Source organism: Mytilus edulis, chromosome 2 (genome assembly GCF_963676685.1).
Source record: "Mytilus edulis chromosome 2, xbMytEdul2.2, whole genome shotgun sequence".
Classification (NCBI taxonomy): Eukaryota; Metazoa; Mollusca; class Bivalvia; order Mytilida; family Mytilidae; genus Mytilus; species Mytilus edulis.
In genome coordinates, this window is record NC_092345.1 from 7,307,847 (window position 1) to 7,330,682 (window position 22,836).

At 32.6% G+C, this 22,836-nt stretch overlaps 1 protein-coding gene across 1 annotated transcript; it reads right to left on the bottom strand.

Moving 5' to 3' along the window:
• Positions 1-724: 724 nt before the first annotated feature.
• On the bottom strand, positions 725-20,944 carry LOC139511323 (uncharacterized). The gene is made up of 11 exons (XM_071297965.1): positions 20,270-20,944; positions 16,898-17,048; positions 16,307-16,399; positions 13,689-14,012; positions 11,448-11,594; positions 7,507-7,680; positions 6,922-7,046; positions 5,596-5,728; positions 4,523-4,630; positions 1,502-1,618; positions 725-1,110 (listed from the first exon to the last, which is right to left on the bottom strand). Exons 1-11 carry the CDS (start codon positions 20,933-20,935, stop codon positions 857-859), a joined length of 2,292 nt encoding a protein of 763 aa, XP_071154066.1. The 5' UTR covers positions 20,936-20,944; the 3' UTR covers positions 725-856.
• Positions 20,945-22,836: the final 1,892 nt, after the last annotated feature.

Here is a 22,836-nt window from a genome sequence, read left to right on the forward strand (position 1 = left end):
GATCACTTTTATTTTTTGTATCAAATCAATAAGAGAACAATAACAAATATTTCTCTATTTCAAATAGTATTGCACATTTTCGGACGATTGTAATAGGACGAGTATAAAATTCAAGTTAACATGTCTATACCGTGTATGACCACCTCTTGTATTTAAAACCGCCTGACTCCTCCGTCGAGCTATATCAATTTGACGTCGAATAAAGTCTTGAGGGATGCTCTTTTATTTCTGGTAACCGACATAATCTCCAAACGTGTAGTCTTGTCGATCCTCAAATTTGTTACCGCTATAATTTTCTGCTTCCACATCGTTATATCATGACTTTTTACTTATTTTGTTGTTTTCATATTTCATGCAAAGTAAGAATGAAGAAAACATAATATAACAAAATGGTACTCAACTCCGTTGAGGCTACAATAATAATCGCTCATTGGTCCTCTAAAAAATGTTGAGGCTTTCATCATAGTTTAAATACCACAATTCTTGGATTAGAATCTTCATTATATGTTACATAGCTAAATAACAAGCAGCATTTAAAGAAGCAATTTCCGTCACCCCAAGCATTCTTAATCTAGCAATTTTCTGTTTATTTTCTTTAAACATTCCATGTCCTTAGGAATTATGATAAATATACAGCTTGCATATAGTTTGTTAATGCCAATACAGCAATCACTATTTACGCTCTGATATTTGTTTTCGAAATCATGTTGTTTATTATTGATTTCAGTTCATCTTTGAATTAAGTACATGTTCTTATACTTGTGTAGTAATCCTACAATGTCTTCTTCATGTATTCAGCGCATTATCAACCTTGTAGTTAAAAAATTATATACATTTTGTCTCAATGCATCTTACATCATGTCAATTTTGCTGTACTAAATACCTCCTTATAAACAGGAGGAAATTGAATATTTGGGGCTGATAGAGAAAACTTATACAGAAGCGTTGCATGTTTAGTATTTAACCTCCGAAGTTCTTTCGTTATGTCAAACAGTATATTCATGCTTTCACGTTTTCTTGAATGTGATTTGCAGATTTCAAATTGAAGTGAATTTCGTATTACAATGTGCAGTTTCTTCGCTCCTTCAACATCCATAAGACCATGCAAATCTAAAACAAACATATATTGTTGATTATCAGTTTTAAATTGTCCATATTTTGAAACATTAGACCTAGTTTTATTACAAAATATAGGGTTTTGTCAAGTTCGTGATCTTTTCATTTTCACATTTTCTTCTTACAGTATTCATGGATAGTTGTATATAATTTGTGATCATACCATATCTCATTATAATCATATTTTTAAACTTTCCCTTAACTGATTTTTAAGCAATGTTTGATATTTCACTGATATGAATTAAACTGATGATAGTGGATAATATAAAAGCTAATTCTGTACCGATAATTTATTTGACTGTCCTAATTCCTGAACATCTTAAATGTATAATAACCCACATTCGTTATCCTGTTCTGTGTTGAAATAATTGATGCAAAATCTTACCTGGCTGTGTTAATACTAGGGCTAACAATAATGCCATTTCAGTGTCATTCAGACTTTGATATTTCAACCTTTGAACTGATTCAAACACTTCATTTAAAAACTCCTGTTCTTCTCTGTCTGCAAGGGAAAAAAGCAATGACGATATCCATGTTTAACACAGTGTTAACGGTCAATGATCTACACCAACACTTACATGGAATACAAGAGACAGTAGTTTAACAAATCTGTGCGAATTCACCGAGAAGAGAAACTTTAGACATCAATCAAAAGCTGAGGAAATCACTTGACTTTTAGTTTAAACATGTTTATTTATAGTGGGTTGGGAAACAATTTTTGCAACTTATATTGATCCCTTTCCACTTTGCGGATGCGAGTGCTGCATTGTAACGGCATTATTTTGCTCTTTTTTCGAAATCTACAAGGCTGTCTTTATCGTGCAAAACATATGGCTCTCTATTAACAAGGGTCAGCCATTTATCGTCCACTTCCGACAGACTTTCATCGTTTCCTCAAGACTATACTCGCAAATGGTGTCAAGGGGGAGCCAAAAATTCAGTCTCTGAAATTTTCATCCCGGAACGGGAATCGAACCATGAACCTTTGTGTTAGTAGTCCTATGCACTAACCACTACACAACGGCTCTCATCAACTCACAACTTTCAAAAGGATCGAAAATGAGTGCGTCGATAAGGAAATTTGAAGTATCTCCTGCTGAGCAAGCACCATCCGTCATACGTTTACACACTCAGTCAAAATATCACAATCGCTAAAAATGCAGATTAGACAAGTCTGCGAAAAGATGTGATATGAGACACCGACACATTGTATCGGTCATTGACGGTCAACCAATTTGAGATAGTGACCGTACAACACATGGAGTGTCTATTGAAGTCATTCTTCCACATAACTCTGTTATACAGGTATTTTTGTGTGTAAGAAACAAGGCTTTGTTTATTAAATCCAAATTATGCGAATATGAACAAACATAACGCATTTAATGAGATATGTAGAAAACATTGAATAAAGAGTATGTGTCTGCTGAAAAAACGAAGAGTCTGACAATTGGAATGATGAAATCAGCGCGTGTATCATTGATTCTAACTTGAAATCACCCATCTATGTCAGTATCCAGAAATCTGATAAAAACATAAAAAAGACCTGCTTTGGTAATATCATTAATCTGAAATTCCATATGATGCATAAGATGAACGCAATCTTCAAATGTGTGAGATTGAGTGATGGATGATGATACCATCTTAAGTATATTTGTTGTAAGAATACCAGAGTTTTTAAGACATGACCTAACCAATAAAAGTGAATTCCCATTTTTGAAACCCGTGTCTATCGTACTAAATGTCAAGCTTATATATCTTTGCTGATTGTGTAGCTGGTCAGCATTTAAACCTTTTTAGCTCACCTGGACCGAAGGCCCAAGTGAGGGTTTCTCCTCACTTGGTGTCCGTCGTCCGTCGTCGTCGTCCGTCGTCGTTAACATTTTACATTTTGAACTTCTTCTAGAGAACCACTGAATGGAATGAAACCAAACATGGCATGAATGTTTCTTATAAGGTGCCGACTAGGTGTTGTTACTTTGTAGCCGATCCATCATCCTAGATGGCCGCCAGCGGGGTACTTAGTTTAACATAGGACCCTATGGGAAATGAATACAAATGACTTCTTTTAGAGAACAACTGAATGGAATGAAACCAAACATGGTATGAATGTTCCCTATGAGGTGTTGACCAAGTGTTGTTACTTAGTAGCCGATACATCATCCAAGATTGCCGCCAGCCCGGGGTTTAGTTTAACATATGACCGTATGGGAAATGCATACACAAGTCTTCTTTTAGAGAATAGTTATCAAAGGTACCAGGATTATACCTGAATGGAATGAAACCCAACATAGCATGAATGTTCCTTTTGAGGTGCTGACCAAGTGTTCTAACTTTGTATCCAATTTCATCTTTTTTTTTATATGATTTCAAAAACCAAAGTAGAGTCAGGTGAGCGATACAGGCTCTGGAGAGCTTCTAGTTATATTTTCTTAAACTCATGATAGATGTGAAGTTGGAGTTATAACATCTTCGTGTCGTATTGAAACGTCAATAACATATCAAATTGCTCGGACTGAAATACACAAACTTTACTTGATAGGTTTTAGCAATATACTGTTCAGTATGCAGATAGTGCAAAACCAGCTTATAGTAAGATGACATCAGGCGATTGGCCAGTATGAAAAATAGGTATATGCTAGTACTTTAGGTAAAAGGGTAATTTTCAAATAATTTTTCAATTACAGTACCAATTTTTAGTAATTCACTTCCTTCTTTTTAACCAAGATCTTTGAGGTTCTTGAGATAATCACCAGTTACCAATGCTTTATTCCAGACTGTGTTACCAACGAAGTCTGATAAAGTTTTATATCTATTCATTCAGCAATTTCAGATGTACTAGAACACCCCCTCCCCCCCCCGAAATCGCGGGCATTTAGTGCGTGATGAAGTACACAAATTGTTGTAGAATGAATTTTACAAAAAGATTTTATGACTGAAGGAAATTTAGGCAAGGTTTCGACAGTCTTATCCTGTATGCACCGTGGTGACAGGACAATTGTCTTTTAGACCTCCCCTTTTTTCCCTTTTTTTTGTTTTCTGTTTTTCTATAAACTATGAACATACATATACTAAAACTAAAGTGTATTTGCTGTTTACTACCAATTTCAAGTTAACTTACTATCAACAGCAGTCACTGATAATATACCGTTGACCGCCGTGTATAAACTTGGAATTGATTGTAAATAGCAGATACACTTTCGTCATAGTATAAGTATGACCAAATGATACAAAGTGAAAATAATTGTCTTGTCCCAAAGTAGTTAGAAAATTTAAAAAAAGTCATAAACGGAAGCTTGTCCATGATTTTAAAAGTCCGTCCAATGACGGAAACAATACCCGGACGTTATTATTTTCGTTTTCCTACCTATATGTTGGTACACATTGTACATATATTATTAAGACTTACTGATAGATGTGAATGCACGCAGAGACAGTAATTTTCCACCAAAAACTACTTTCTTGCCTGCAGGGTCATATACTTTCGAACAGAGAATTAGTAGCGCTTCAAAAACTCCTGAAATATATATTGTAATGATAATTTTGAACTGTTCATTTCAGCACTACACACGTTTAACACAAGTCTAAGTTAACAATATCATAAAAACGGATAAAGATTTATATGCCTATCAATTGATGATACTAGTATTACTCTTAGATATTATCTAGACATTTACCATTAAAAGCAGCACACTTGTTTTAAATGTACGTTCTCAATCAAGAACTTCCAAGTTGTAAAAATATGAATACTTTGATAAGATTGATCTTAAAATATCGAATCAATTAAACGTCAGATATATAAAGTATATTTACAGAGTCTGTCAATGTCTGATATTCAATTGTTCACGACACGTCTTCTAATATTTAGTTATAATCATGGCAATTTTCATCCAGGCCAGGGTTTTCAATTTTGGGAGGGGAAACGATTCTTTGTAAATATAACATGAACGATACGAATTTTTTTATTTAATATTTCTTTGTAAATGTTTACTTTGATAAATAAGCTGAACAAAGATTTTTTAGTATGATTTTCGCCTGTATACGCAAAATAGTTTTTTTTAGTCATCATCATGGTGAATAATTATAAAAGGCTTCATCCTAAAATTCCAAAAGATATCTTTGTACAAATACACAAAGTTGAATTAATGTTTTACCATGACTATCAATGCAATCACTTTTGAGTATAAGACACCTAAGTGTCGGGGAGTAATCAATTCAATTTTCATCTCACAAATCAGATACCAAAAATAACAGAATAAGGGTCTTACGTATACCGATTGCATTGTTTGTCATTAGATCTAATACTCGCATGGCAAACAATGCATCAAATGAATCCATTTCCTGTCATCGCAACCGGTTATGACATGTTTCGACATCATCCGATGTCCTCAGAACTTCTTTTTATCTTAGTATCTACATGCACAAAGGAGTTTGAACAAACCAGTCAAGCTTAATAATAATTTCTAATATTTTTATAATTACCATTTTTAAGAAGGATAATTTGATCAGAGTCACTAAGGTCACACAACCCTGGAATCTGCTTTGCAAAATCTACGACCTTAACTATGGCATTAGTCATATTATCTATTACTTGCTTCCATAGTTCTTCCCTCCTCTGAAAATTAAAAAAAAAATGAATGCTTTGCCGTCCTACATAGACATAAATTGTTCGAACCATAGATGATCAGGAACATTATTATTCTTGTAAACACATAAATATCATTCTCTTTCTACTTGTAACAATACTTCTCTGTGTTACATAGGCAATGTAAACCTGCTTATCATCTCGTTTCAAAACACTGGCAAGTGTACAAGGAATGTCAGCCCATTTTGTTATTTAAATGATGGCAGTGTCATGTTATAATAGTCACAATAGAAACTACTGAATAGTTCCTACATACACATCTTGAGCAGTGTGTTTTTAATTTTTAAGTTCTGGTGACAGATTGATGGATCGTATGACCGAAAGAACTACTGCTGAATCTTTCAACTATATTTTGTTTTCAGCTATATCACACTAAAACGTATAACAAGAATACAAAACTCCAAAATATATATAAAAACTGACAAAATCGAGCCTGATCAACCCACAAACAATTGGAAAACAACAGTCAACATTGCAAATTTTGATAGTCATCGCACATTTTTATGGGAGCATATTGCATCAAGAGTTGATTGGACGTATGAAACATATGTTTTTAAAAGATGACCACCACAAACCCGTCCCCTTTTCTTCAAATGTTGAATTAGACGTATAACCAAACGAGTAACACGGCAGGTGCCACATGTTGAGCAGAACCTGCATACCCTTCCGAAGCACCCGAGGTGTGTGCTGCTCAGTCTTTTGTTTTATGCGTTTTGATTATCATGATTATTATCCTTTTCTTTCGTCGTATTCTGCCATTCTATGGTATCTTCTGCGTCTGATTTTTTCGTCTCTGTCCCTGTCCCTGTCATTACAATATTGACCTAATATTGCAATGCTTTGTGATAAAGACCTTTTAAACGGTAACTGTGTGCATGCTATGGTTCAAACGTTAGTAATCTTCTTTCTAGTTTTACAATTTAACAATTAAAGCGTGCCTCTTTTATTTGAACCTCCTAACATAAAACCATAATGAGCACAATTGCCTACGACAATCGCATACACTTATGCAAATTTAACGAAAATAGTTATATTTGTTCGTGTAGAATGTCGAATGCAATCGTCCTGAAATGTGAGCTGAAAAAATACGAATGACTAGCATTATCGTCTATTCATTCCCCTCAATGAAGATCCATCCTTCTACAAAATAATTTGATACGTACCATAGTTTCATATTTCCACAGATCTGCTAAAGATATATAACCTGACAATAAGACTCCTTCATCACTTTTCTGCTGAGATGAGAATACATTCAAATATGCTTTGGTTACTGCATTGCTGAAATTGTCTAATAAGAAATTTCCATTATAGAGTTATTTAAAGAATGATTCATTCTTATATGGTATGTTCCCAAATACTAGTATCTAAATGTATTTTCTAGGTAATTCTTCATTGTTAAAGAACATTGTTGAATCCGACCATTTGAATCTTGGTCCATTTTTAATAGTTTTGATATGGCTACTACGAGATCAAATGCCACTATCTCACATCATAATAATCTGTGGGTGCACTTGTGTCGTTTTTAAAGTAAAGAAATAATTATTGTTAATAGCACTAAAAATCGCCGAAAAAAAGTCTATAGAATTGTTAATTGTGTTACTCAAACTGTCGCCTTTGAATCCACTCTTTATTGTACATCGATGTACAAACTGAATAATTAAAAGCAGTTATATTTGCATGGAACAATTACAGGTTTTAATGTGCATGTTGCTAATATATTAATATAAATTGTAGATACATCTACTAACCTTTAATAATGCCGAATATTTTTTTTAGCTTCGCTTCCAATGAAACAGTTCTTACTCCGGTCGTCATGCATTTGTCGCATACAAATGTTTGTGAACAATATTTGCAAGTCACAAAATAATCATTATGTGCAGCCATTTTCATAGTACCACGTAACTTGTCCTTCCCTTGTGTATCTGGAATGATTTTAGTAGATAAAACTGGAGACTACATGTATAGGCACAAGTATTGTATTTAATAAATTGATCATTTCGATATAAGAAATAAAGAAGCTCCTGAAGAGTAACAGCCGCTAAATGAACCCTTGTCAATGCAAATGACAAAGATTAGTAAGTGAGTTTGTGTTTGAATATCTATTTTTTCAACTAACTGTCATTCATATCTTAGATTTTTTTTTGGAAATCACAGGAATATTTTTTTTTTGGGAGGGGGGGGGGGGGGGTTATGTCCTGTAATAGATTTGTATAAATAATTTAAAAGTAAACACCAACAACACAATTATTTCAACAATATCGTTATTGAGAAGTGTCTGGTTTTTTTTTCAGTTTGTATTTGTGTCATGTTGTAAAAATGCATGACATTTTGAAATTTTGCATTTGATTCTTTTTAAGTCATGTTTGGTATCAAAAGTCATTATTTCTTATGAGTAATTTAGTTTCAATATTTTTATTACGCCAGAAGTGTATTTTATTCGGAAAACAAGATTTTGAACTATTTTTCAAATAATTTTATAAAAGACATGTATTAGTCGTTTTAGCGTTACTAGGAAATATTTATGGATTAAGATTAATATTAGGTCGTGAGAATACTTTTTGACAACAATGGTCATCAATGTAATTTATTTGTCAACACCCAAACTGTATATAGAGTGAATAATGTCAATTAACACTAAGTCTTAATTTAATCTGCTTTTAAAATGTTTCATTGTTTGGAAACTATTTGTTTATAAGTACCTTTTTCTATTTTCATTGGACAAAACGTTTCTATGATCATGTTTTATAAAGGTTACGTTGAGAACGAAAAAAAAAAAAGAGAAAATATAGAGAGAACCATGTGACGCACCGGTTCGCCCCGCTCTCGATCTACGAGCAGCGGCGGGTTAATATATGTTGCCATGCTTACTGTTTTGTAAATATGCTTTATGAACTGTGCTTGTATATATGTTAGATGGAAAAATAAAGTATGTGAACGTTCATGTATCCAGTCTCGTGTATTGATTTACAATAACTTTCCAGTACGGAACCTCTATCATCCCAGTAAAATGGGCCTAAATTGTTTGGATTGTAAAATACTGTTAATCATTTCCGACGGACTATAGAGTTAACAAAAACGAAACACACCAACAAAACAACCACATGTATAATCGACAATTCAAATTACGACAAACTAGGATTTTCTATTCACGTCAAATAATAAGGAAATCCTAAATGTGTCAAATGGCGGAGGACGAGTGCCGATCCTGTGTTTACCTTTCGCTGCCAAGCTGAGTGTCCCCATTGAAGAACTTTATTCCAGTTATTCGAAGCTTGTTTCCGAAATCATTATTGTGAACATATGGACATACCCATACCTCTTGATTTAATGACCATGAACAACGAACAGCGACCCATGAAGAATACCGAAACGACATGACATTCCTCGACAACGACCATGAACATTGACTTAAGATTTGTCTCTTATGATTATAATTTTTTATGCTAAAGTGGATGTGACCACTTGTATTCGCAGTATGGTGGATTTCTACCATGGATTTGATGTTATGTATGCAGAGAAGACGGCTCGATGCCAATTGTGAAATGAGATACTATTTTGCAATTACTAACTCTTGTATTCAACTTCAGTTTGAATTTATATAACATTTGCTTTATTATTTTCATGTTTCAATATTTACATATTTTATTGCTTTTGATTGACCAATTTCGTATCTAGTTTAAGTCCAATAGCCGGTCTATTGTTTCTTTTTCTTGATGTTTATAGTGCTAAACGTAGTCTGGACAACTACAAGAATTTTGAAAGCTCAGTCAAAATCAACAGAATTGTGAAAGCAACTTATATTTTTTTTGATTTTTTTAAATTCATGAAGACGAGCGATTTAAAACCCATGATCACGCACCTTGTAATTTACGAAAACAGAGAACTGGATATCGTTGGTATTTGTCACAAAGCTAATTAGGGCACTTGACAGGTTATCCAAAGCTATGGAGGGCATTCTGATAACTTTGACCAAGATATTGTTCTATTGAAAGTGCAACCGGTATTCTGTCCGGGTTGAAATTTTAAGGAGGTTATAAGGGGCCTGCCTTAGATGAATTTCGAACCTCAACGGACCAGAAACTAGCATTAAATAGACGATGTTTTATTGTTGTATATTACTTGGTTTTTATTTTCGTGTAAATGGTTCTCACTTACGTTTACGAAGTAGAGGTTCGTCCGAATGATATATATATTTTTTTCAAAATTAATACGCAAAATTCTGAAAATTTAGAGAGGTTCATGTCATATATATGTAAATGTTGATGTCAAAATTTATACAGCTTCGGGGTCCGAAGCTAGAGGGATGTTGGAAGAGTTGTCATGTTGTAAAAATGCATGAAATTTTGAAATTTTGCATTTGATTCTTTTTAAGTCATGTTTGGTATCAAAAGTCATTATTTCTTATGAGTAATTTAGTTTCAATATTTTTATTACGCCAGAAGTGCATTTTATTCGGAAAACAAGATTTTGAACTATTTTTCAAATAATTTTATAAAAGACATGTATTAGTCGTTTTAGCGTTACTAGGAAATATTTATGGATTAAGATTAATATTAGGTCGTGAGAATACTTTTTGACAACAATGGTCATCAATGTAATTTATTTGTCAACACCCAAACTGTATATAGAGTGAATAATGTCAATTAACACTAAGTCTTAATTTAATCTGCTTTTAAAATGTTTCATTGTTTGGAAACTATTTGTTTATAAGTACCTTTTTCTATTTTCATTGGACAAAACGTTTCTATGATCATGTTTTATAAAGGTTACGTTGAGAACGAAAAAAAAAAAAGAGAAAATATAGAGAGAACCATGTGACGCACCGGTTCGCCCCGCTCTCGATCTACGAGCAGCGGCGGGTTAATATATGTTGCCATGCTTACTGTTTTGTAAATATGCTTTATGAACTGTGCTTGTATATATGTTAGATGGAAAAATAAAGTATGTGAACGTTCATGTATCCAGTCTCGTGTATTGATTTACAATAACTTTCCAGTACGGAACCTCTATCATCCCAGTAAAATGGGCCTAAATTGTTTGGATTGTAAAATACTGTTAATCATTTCCGACGGACTATAGAGTTAACAAAAACGAAACACACCAACAAAACAACCACATGTATAATCGACAATTCAAATTACGACAAACTAGGATTTTCTATTCACGTCAAATAATAAGGAAATTCTAAACGTGTCAAATAAATTACCAAACATGACTTAAAAAGAATCAAATGCAAAATTTCAAAATTTCATGCATTTTTACAACATGACATTTGTGACAAGAAACCTCAACAAATAATACCCTTATTAATTCAATGTTTTGATTTATAGACATCGAAATCCTTTTCTTATAATAAAAACAATATTAAAAGAAATGCACAATACCAATCAAGATTTGACAGCAAATTGCTGAAGGTATTCAGTATGTGGTAGAAATTTGAAAACAAGACAGAGAGAGAGTAATACAGTTCTCGAGTTAAATACAAAAAGGTCCACGAATCACACAAAACACCAAGATGAACTCATAAGAAGTCCTGTTCCATTATACGCACTCCTTGATGCTCATGACTAATAAAGTTCGATAAGAAGTCTCATAGGGTGATATCGTAAGCAGCTGTTATATACTATTACTCTTTGACGCATTTTCTTTTATTTAGAATAATAACTCAATAAATAATCAATTAACTTACTCTCTCTCGAGTCGATAATATCCATTTTATCAATATGTTGTTTTGTGACAATGTCAGGCAGAACTACATCATCTTTTTCTTCTTGCTTCATTGCTGATTTTGCAGGACGAATTGTTAAATCTGTTTCATTGTTTTCTGTTTTTATTCCTAAAGGCATACCATTAAATCATAAATAAGTTTAGTAAAGGTTAACCATACATATGCTGTATTCAGTCTAAACTTGCATTAATCATAAAGCAAAATTACAATAAGAACAATGAACTTCGGTAGATTTTATTTTAGTTTAGGTTCGTTTTTGGTGATAAAGCTCGTCAGCGCTGCGGTAAGTTTATACCATTTGCGTTTTAGCCGTTCTAGTTTTGCTTAATCTAGAAAGAGCTTTATTTGTTATCAAACAGTCCGTTTCTTAGTATATATGTTGGCGTTTGTTTTTTTAGCAGCTTAGAATAGTGTTTCTGTTGTTCCGTTGTTTTCCTCTTATAGTTGATTTGTTTCCTTTGGTTTCGGTTTGTGACCTAGATTTGAATCAGTTAAATCGATGTATGGCTATTGAACAGCGATATACAACGGTTGAAAGTAATTATTAGACGCCAAGAATCCATTAAGCAGAGTTTTAGTTTTAAATTCAAATAGTAGAAATGATGCATGCTTCAATTTCTACAGTCAAAATAACAGTGATATTTTAGATAAGTTAATTTTCTACCCTAGGAATTTTTAGAAATGACCTTGGCTGTATTTGGCAACACTTTAAGGAATTGTTGGTCCGCATACTATTCAACTTTGTACTTTATTTTGCCTTTTTAATTTTTTTTTATTTAAGCGTCAATGTAGACGAAATGTGCGTCTGGCGCAATATAAAATTTCAATCCAGGTATCTATGACGAGTTTATATACCGCTATTCAAAAGTCATAAATCGATTGAGAGAAAACGAATCGGGGTTTAAACTAAAACCGACGAAAACATATAACTATAATAGGTAATTAACTAAACAGCAGAACACAGAAGTGTAACATATATAAAAACAAACTATTAGATAACGACTGCCATATTCCTGACTTTGTACACGACATTTTAAGAATAAACATATTTTATATTCTAATTTGAAAAGGAATCATTATATATTTTCTAGATGAAGATTTGGTTTAAACAAAAACATAACATACTGATTTGTTTTTTATACGATGATATATTATTATTAAAAATTAATTACCAATGTTGATGACAGTAAATGATATTAAACTGTGTGTCTTGTTTAGGCTGTACATCCTCATTTTTACGGAAATGTTGATTACTGTGCCCAAAAATTTAGAAACGATAAACGACTCTTTAAATCCACTTATTCTAAAAGGTTACCAATCGACACTTAATATTTCTTTGAATGTTGTTTTTAATATTGGTTTTCTAACTATCAGTACATTAAATGCAAACTAAACCCATTGGATGTTTGATGTGTACTGCTTGATATTTTAGAAGTAGATGCATGAATTTTTATTATTTCGTGTTAATCAGTAAGTGCGAGTACTATTAGATCTGTAAATGTTTAACCCATCCCACCCTGTACGTGTATGTCCCAAGCCATGAGCCTGTAATGCAATGGTTGTCGTTTGTTGCTGTGTTACATATTTGTTTTTCGCTCATTATTTTGTCACGATTTAAATTATGCCGTTATTATTATAGTTTGAATGGTTTTACATTTGTCTTTGCGGGTTTATTTAGCTGACTATGCGGTATGGGCATTGCCCATTGTTGGGGGCAGTATGGTGATCTATAGTTGTTAATGTATGTGTCATTTGGTCTCTTGGAAAGAGTCGTCTTATTGGTTATCATACCCCATCTTCTTTTTATATGTGTGTGTGTGTGTGTGTCTGTTTCTGCTATTGTGTGGTTTTTTACCCCGTTGTTTTGTTTGTAGACAGGCTGTTACGGGGAGAAGTATAACAAACCGTTCGATGTTATTTGATTTCATAATTATATAAGTATGAAGTATTATCCTTTAAAACATTGAAGTTTATGACTGTATTTCAATTTAACTCGGTTGTATATTATCTCATTGTAAATATGTCTTAAAATGCGTTCTTTAAAAAGCTTAAGTGTGTTTGATATATAAAAACACATTTTTCTATTTAACCATTAATTTGATCTATTATATCTGGTTATTATGATTAATTTAAAAAAAAAAAGACAAATAAAAATATAAAGTAGTTTTTTTAAGTGAAAAAATTCTGTTTACCTAAACATACCTGATATAATTGGACAGTACACATCTATTGTAATATACAATGTTTCTGGTATACGGGTGTCGATTTCACAATCCTCGAATATATCCTTCAGAAATTTCCCTATTGCTTCAACTAAAGCAGGTTTATCATTAATTAGAGTCGTTGATGCTCTTGTCGTTAATATCAAACATTTGAATTTAAACTTTACTAAATGTAACTCATCTTCCGAACAATTTGCATCTTTGTTGAGTCTCTCGTTCAGCTTCTGTTCTATTTTTTCTTTATTCCAGGACGATGGTGTTTCGAGTCTAATTAAAATATCATGCTCTGAAGAAGTGTTCTCACCTTTTCAATAAATAAAATGGTCATGTAGTTATCAAATGTACCAGGATTATAATTTGGTACGCCATACGCGCGTTTCGTCTACATAAGACTCATCAGTGACGCACATATCAAAATAGTTATATAGCCAAACAAGTACAAAGTTGAACAGCATTTAGGATCCAAAATTCCAAAAAAATTGTGCCAAATACGGCTAAGGTAATCTATATACCTGGGATAAGTTTTGTAAACAGGAAATATATAACAGGAAATGACCACATATTAATATTCATGTCAACACCGAAGTGCTGACTTCTGGGCTGGTGATACCCTCTGGAACGAAACGTCCACCAGCAGTGGCATCGACCAATAAATTAGTATATGAATAAAAGAGGGACGAAAGATACCAGAGGGACAGTCAAACTCATAGATTGAAAATAAACTGACAACGCTATGGCTAAAAATAAAAAGACAAACAGACAAAATAATAGTACAGAGAAACTAAAGACTAAGCAACACGAACCCCACCAAAAACTGTGGTATCGAAAGGATATATGCAGAGTAAATATAAACACTTCACACCTTAATTTTAGTATACTTATCAAATTTTGATAAAATGGAAAATGGAAATGCGAAATGCGTCAAATAGACAACAACCCTTCCAATGGGCAGAAAACAGCAGAAGCCATCATTTCTGGTAAAAAAAAACCCAGTTCTAATGTCCCCCTCATTGCTTATGTTGTATTCCACTGGGTTGATGCCACATCTGGTGGAGATATATTTCCCCGAGGGTATTACCAGCTCAGTAGTCAGTACTTCTGTGTTGACTTGAGTTATCATTGATATGTTCATAATTATAAATCAACTGTTAACAAAACTTTGACTTTTTGAAATACTAAGACGTTTCTACCTCAGGAATAGATTACCTTAGCTGTATTCGGTAAAACTTTTCGGAATTTTTGGTCCTAAATGCTCTTTAACTTCGTACGTTTTGGCCTTTTTAACACAATTTTTTTTATTCGAGCGTCACTGATGAGTCTTTTGTAGACGAAACACGCGTCTGGTGTAAATATAAAATTTCAATCCTGGTATCTATGATGAGTTTATTTTCATCCCAGATACCAGGGCAATAACTTAAAGGAATTTTGATATAAGTTTTTTTTAAATTTTGTATTCATATCTTAAAGAAATCAATTCTTCAGATTAAATGCAACGTGTTATTTCATTTAAAACTAACATTTCCTAGGGGCATAACTTGTTTACAATATTTGATCATAACTTATTTTCGAAAGTGTCAGTGACGCTGCTGATAGAAACCTATGATATAAGTTTCATAAAATGCTGTCAAGAATTAAAAATATGAGAACGCTAAAATGCAGTTTACCAATAATCAATATTTCCAAGGGACATCACTCTTTTAAAAATCATGGATCAGCACTGGGTTTTGAACTCTTCAAAGACATTACCAATATAAACCTATGATACAAGTTTCATAAAAAAAAAAACAAGAATCGAACAAATGAGAGCGCGAACGATGCAGTTTTCGATATAATTAATGTATCCAATGGGCATAACTCTCTTAAAAAATAATTGATCGGCACTGGTATTCGAACTCGTCCAATACACTGCTTAATAAAACCTATGATATAAGTTTCAAAACAATCTTGCAAGAAATGCTCACGAAAGGGCACTAACAAGAACGCACGAACGGACGGCTGGGCGGATATCCGGTATGGTTATGTCCCCTTTAATTCGTTGAGCAGGTGAAACATATATTTTTTGTAATGTGAAATAAATAGTGTAATGTTACTTCTCTGATGTCGTATGGTAGTGCATTAAATGGAGAAGGTGATGAATCAAAACCTCTCCGTCGAGGGGCATAAAAAAGATGACATTTCCGGCCAAGGTAGTAAATTTCTGATAAAGTGATAAACTCATTTTAAGTAGATACATTATACATCATTCAATGCCTTACTAATTCTACTGCACGCAAATATAACTTATATTCAAGTGCTCCCTTGTAGGACAAAACGAAAAAATTGTTTACATCAACCTTCCATTTAGTAGTCACGGGAGCCAATCTGTGGAGAAAACAGTCAATGCGTATGAAATCAAATAAAGCAGTCATATGCAAACTTGTTCGAAGGCAATTGACGGGGGTTTATAGGAATATTTCTGTTGGTGCTGTACTAGTTCGTGATTATAATTGACAAATTCGCGTAATAAAGTTTATTGCCATTTGGTTATCCATGTATACTTTATTCTTGTTAAAAGGATTTAATGTGTTTTCCTAAAAACATAACTTGATGTAATTCTACCTGCTATACCTGTCCTCTCTATAGAGTCACCATCTTGTCGCTTTACTTCAGAAACAGTCTTCAGTTCTCCAAATTGAGCATATAAAAGGAAATCTGAATTAGAATTAAAAACAAAAAACATAAAACATGATATATAAATAGTATGAGTCCTTAAAAATAAGCAGCCTTCGTATGTCCACATCGTTTGCTTTCAACTTTTTTGTTGGATATTTTCGTTACTATGAATGTTGACAGCAAAACAAATATATATATATAAAAACATCAACGGAGGACGATATGCACCGACGAAATCTTATAGTATGGGCCTATTAAGATCATGTACTTTCAACTAAGTATAATATAAAAAATAAAAAAGTCACGCCTTTTAAAATGGGTAAATTATAGCAGCACACAATGGCCTTTTTGTGGATGTATATAAATTAAGTTGATTTTTTTAAACGTTCTTAACAAACCTAAATGGTGACTAATAGTAGTCAAATGTTGAAATAATAATCAATGGTAATTTTTTTAAACTTTACTTAAACGTTCAGGCATGTACCTACATTTTGTTTTACATCAACGAATACATAATATTCATTTTAGCCATAGTACCTAATTTTGACTTGATGTCTTTCATATCGTCTCCTTGTGCTCTCAATGTGTCAGTATGTTCCTTCTGCTGTACTGATACTTCTTTCATAACTTCCGTCGACTCGGCAATGACAGTTTGCAGGGGTTTTACACCATTTAGAACGTGATGCAACTTGAAAACAAATGAAATACATTACTTTAAGGATATGCTCTTTAGGATGTGCTCAGGAATATGACAGTTGTTGTCCATTCGTTTTTGATGTGTTTTGTCATTTGATTAGGGACTTTCCGATTTGATTTTCCTCTGAGTTCAGTATTTTCATCATTTAGGTAAATTGTATTCTAGCTTTATATCAAGAGGTAAACTAGTTTTTATGTCAGCAATTCATTATATGTCTTAGAATTATATGGCAACATTTGAAAGAATGAGAACGACCATTATTGACAGGACTGATAGAAAATATTTCCTTTATCAAGTCGTTTTTTTTTTTAATTTCGACTTTGCAATTATTTGTCGTTGACTAATATTTTCGTCACATGTTAAAAATCAGGACGAACTTTTGGGAAAATGCGATTTAAAGTGGTATCGACCCAGTGGTTGTAAATATATCATCATACATACAAGGATTGAAATTTTTTATTTACGCCGGACGCGCGAAGTACTCAATTAGACTTTGTATTTCGATCACATTTAAGTTTCGACAATATTCTATAGAAACCCCAAATGAAAAAATAATTGTGATTTGAAATACCTACAATATACTTTTATGACCCATAAATGTTACACTGCAATGTAATGTAGCATTAATTACCTAAAACTATCAAATTCAAAGAACTTTTTTGGGCCTATTTTCGTATGCACTTTTATTTTAGACATACTTGTGACGAAGAAAATAATGCCAGAAATTCTATCTACTCATATGACTTATATTACGGATGATCAAATATTAAACCATTGTGGTGACGTCAACCTATTCATTTACCATGGATTCTTTTTCTAGAATCAACGCTTCCTAAATCCGTCGCTGAAATGGACTCACCAAATTATATTTAATTGTGTTCTTTGTGTGTCTAATTTCATTAAGTTTGAATTGGCCAATTTACTGATTTCTGTTCACTAATGGAATTATTTTAAAAACTTACATTTCATTTTTGTAATTTCTATATGCCTGCACTGGGAATCGAACCCGTCCATGAATTCTACTAAGTGTCACTAACATCATCATATCGACGAAACCTCTCGGCTACCAATTGGTTACGATTTTATTGTCTAACTTATATATATAAATGAATAATTGATATACATCGGTACAACGGACACACATGGATTGTACATTTATATATACAATAATAGGCAATCGTAGTGTATCAGTTTGTAGCCGCGAGGTTTCATGGTTACAAAAATGTATGCTTAATGAGTTAGAACTTGGCGGTTTCGGTTCGAATCCTTGTATATTTTTTTTGTTGCCTCTATTCTCTAGTTTTCCTGTTTTGTTTCTTGTTTTTAAGTTATTGTGGATATTTTGTTTAATAAAAGCGAGTGTCTCCGTTTTTAATCGGATCATTGTTAGCTATTCCACATGTTTGAAATAAAAATGTTTACATTATAGGTGTTCATTTTTGTTTTATAAATCAATATAGTATGATTTCATCTGTTTATTCGCAAATTCCTATGCTAGAAAATTGTGATATGCCTAGAATCAGACTTTTTGTAAGAAATTTCGGACACATGCTTTAAATATATGCTATATATATGTTTTTGTTGTTGTCCCCGGCTTTGACATATATTCCCCATTTTCATTCTCAATCTTTTGAGAAATAAGATAGAATATGTATCATTTTGACATCAATGTTCAGATGGCTGATAAATGAAAATCTTTAAGGGCAGACTTGGTGTGTTCAACATGTATTTGTATTGTTTTAACCATTTAATTGTAATATATAATTTATTGTAATGCATCGTTTGTCACGATAACATGGTTATTTAAACTCACTTACAATACCTTCTAATTAAGAATAGGCTTTAATTTTGAATAGATATTATCACAATAGTTTAAGTTATAGATACAATGGATAAGCGTTGATTCATGAAAAACAAACCATTCGCCCTGCGGGCTCATGGTTTCTTTTTCAAGAATCAACGCTTATCCATTGTATCTATATCACTTAAACCATTGTGGTGACGTCAACCTATTCATTTACCATGGATTCTTTTTCTAGAATCAACGCTTCCTAAATCCGTCGCTGAAATGGACTCACCAAATTATATTTAATTGTGTTCTTTGTGTGTCTAATTTCATTAAGTTTGAATTGGCCAATTTACTGATTTCTGTTCACTAATGGAATTATTTTAAAAACTTACATTTCATTTTTGTAATTTCTATATGCCTGCACTGGGAATCGAACCCGTCCATGAATTCTACTAAGTGTCACTAACATCATCATATCGACGAAACCTCTCGGCTACCAATTGGTTACGATTTTATTGTCTAACTTATATATATAAATGAATAATTGATATACATCGGTACAACGGACACACATGGATTGTACATTTATATATACAATAATAGGCAATCGTAGTGTATCAGTTGGTAGCCGCGAGGTTTCATGGTTACAAAAATGTATGCTTAATGAGTTAGAACTTGGCGGTTTCGGTTCGAATCCTTGTATATTTTTTTTGTTGCCTCTATTCTCTAGTTTTCCTGTTTTGTTTCTTGTTTTTAAGTTATTGTGGATATTTTGTTTAATAAAAGCGAGTGTCTCCGTTTTTAATCGGATCATTGTTAGCTATTCCACATGTTTGAAATAAAAATGTTTACATTATAGGTGTTCATTTTTGTTTTATAAATCAATATAGTATGATTTCATCTGTTTATTCGCAAATTCCTATGCTAGAAAATTGTGATATGCCTAGAATCAGACTTTTTGTAAGAAATTTCGGACACATGCTTTAAATATATGCTATATATATGTTTTTGTTGTTGTCCCCGGCTTTGACATATATTCCCCATTTTCATTCTCAATCTTTTGAGAAATAAGATAGAATATGTATCATTTTGACATCAATGTTCAGATGGCTGATAAATGAAAATCTTTAAGGGCAGACTTGGTGTGTTCAACATGTATTTGTATTGTTTTAACCATTTAATTGTAATATATAATTTATTGTAATGCATCGTTTGTCACGATAACATGGTTATTTAAACTCACTTACAATACCTTCTAATTAAGAATAGGCTTTAATTTTGAATAGATATTATCACAATAGTTTAAGTTATAGATACAATGGATAAGCGTTGATTCATGAAAAACAAACCATTCGCCCTGCGGGCTCATGGTTTCTTTTTCAAGAATCAACGCTTATCCATTGTATCTATATCACTTATTTACCTCTGAAAGGTTTTCCTTTGATTTCTTAACAATGTCCTTTAGAGCATCAATAGAACAATCAGTGAGTCTTTCTATTTCTCGTCGAAACACCCGCACAAACGAGTTTCCTATAATACCAGCTAAGCCTAAACATGCTATCTGCAATGTGTTCCACTGTATCTTATAATTTGTTTCTGCTATATGACCATTGCCAAGATGGACTAATATATTGCGTACTTCCTTGAGATCTTTTACCCATGATAACAGTTGTGATGGTAGTGAACAACAGTGGTTTACAATTGCATACAATAAAGATATGTCTACATCTTCAATTGAAACGGATGTTTTAGCAGAATATTTACATAAGCAATGTTGAGTTATGAGTTTACCACGCCACTGAACATGATTTGGAGGAGAAGAACACGTATCTATGTAAAGTAAATCAAATTGACTCTTGAACAAATGTCCTCGCTTATGAGCTGCAGCCAAAGATAGATTTATACACTCACAACATTGAACTGTTGGTTTAAACTCATGAAAAAGAATGTGTTTATTTCTCGTATCGTCCAAAAATTGTATGAAACTCGAGTTTTGCAAAAGTTTGTTTTCAAAAAACAAATGAAGAATTTCAATAGCAGGACCATAGGAAAATGCTAGCAGCTGAATGTACCATTGTCTTTCCTCCATACTAGATAATCTATCTAAAAATAAAAGAACTTATAATGACACAGAGCAATCGCTTAAAATTTTCAGGCGGAATGGCTGTCTATGAGTAAGATAATTTCATAAAAAAACTAGAGGCTCCAATTAAGGAGCCTGAGTCTCTCACGTGATATTTTTATTTGCAAATGATGCATTAAATAATGCAACCGTTATACTTTTGCTCTAGTTTCAAAGATACTAGTCAAAAACTGCATTTCCCCCCTATGTTCTATTTTTAGGCATATCTGCCATGCTGGTTGACAAGAAGGATCATCGAACACATTTTAAAAAACTAAATACCCTAATCTTTTTTTGTGGCCAAGTTTGTTTGAATTTGTCTCAGTTGTTTGAGAAACAGACTCTTGTAAAAGATTACAAATATTTAGGCGAAAAATTGTTAAATTTGACTTTAAAGTCATAAGAAACGAGTGACTGGTGAGAAGTAATGTTGAATCAATTCTTGAACCAATGCATGTTTATATCATAAACTTAGTCCTCTGTGCACGATTTTTTTTCATTTTTTACGCAAATATATCGTATAATCGTCAATTTTTTCCCCTCTCTGTCTGTTATGATTAAACAAATATGGCTACTCATTAAATGCCGTGTTTTGAAGCCGACGTTTTCCGATTGTCACCTTACAGTAAATAATCAACAAAAAGCATGGGTATTTAGCACGTGTTTAACATATACAATCGGGTAATTGTTTATTTTAATGACAGATTCATGCGTATTGCTATCAACGGATTTTTACGAGGAGGGTCACGCTTAGGTCACTATGCATACTATACGGAAAATATGTCGGCGAATTGCTTCCTGGCAGCAAGCAATTAAAAATAAGTAAACTTCTTCTAAATGTGGACAAATTAAAGAATTTTCCTCAGAAAAAGTATATATGTACATAAGTTGTATAATATGACAATATTAGAAAAATGTATTTTAAAAGGTATTATTATACAAATGCATCTGTTTTTAAATAAGTTCAATTATTGTCAACAAAGAATGTTTCGGAATTATCTAATTTAGGAAAATATCTGAAATACGCCACAGATATAAAATTTTCATGACAATCTTCTGAATGATTTATACTATGTAGTCTTGCCTCCGATTGTATTTAAAATGTTCTGTTATGATATACATGTACATATTTATGATATACCTATAAACTGTATTGCTTTTGGTTTGAAATAAACTATACAAGTATAATGAAAACTATCCATTTAGTTTTAAAAAACATATGCATACTTTTTTTAATTTGAGGTTTCATATGACTTTAAAGGGCAATAACTCCTTATGGGGTCAATTGATCATTTTGGTCATATTGACTTATTTGTAGATTTGACTTTGCTGAACATTATTGTCGTTCACAGTTTATCTCTATCTATAGATAATAATATTCAAGATAATAACCAAAAACTGCAAAATTTCTTTAAAATTACTAATTCAGAGTCACCCAACAACGGGTTGTACGATTCGTATGAAAATTTCAGGACAGATAGATATTGACTTCATGAACAATTTCACAATATTTCAGATATATTTGCTCTAAATGCTTCGATTTCAGAGATATAAGCCAAAATCTACATTTGACCCCTATTGTCTATTTTTAGCAATGGTGGCCATCTTGGTTTGTTGGCCGGGTCATCGGACACATTTTTTAAACTAGATACACAAATGATGATTGTAGCCAAGTTTCATTAAATTTAGCCCAGTAGTTTTAGAGGAGAAGAAGTTAACGACGACGACGGACGACCGACGTCAAGTGATGAGAAAAGCTCACTTGGTGCTTTGGGTCGTGTAAGCTAAATAAGGGAGATTTATTACACTTTTTAAATATATTGTCTAGACCGAGGTCTAGACTACATATAAGTGATTGTTTATGATAT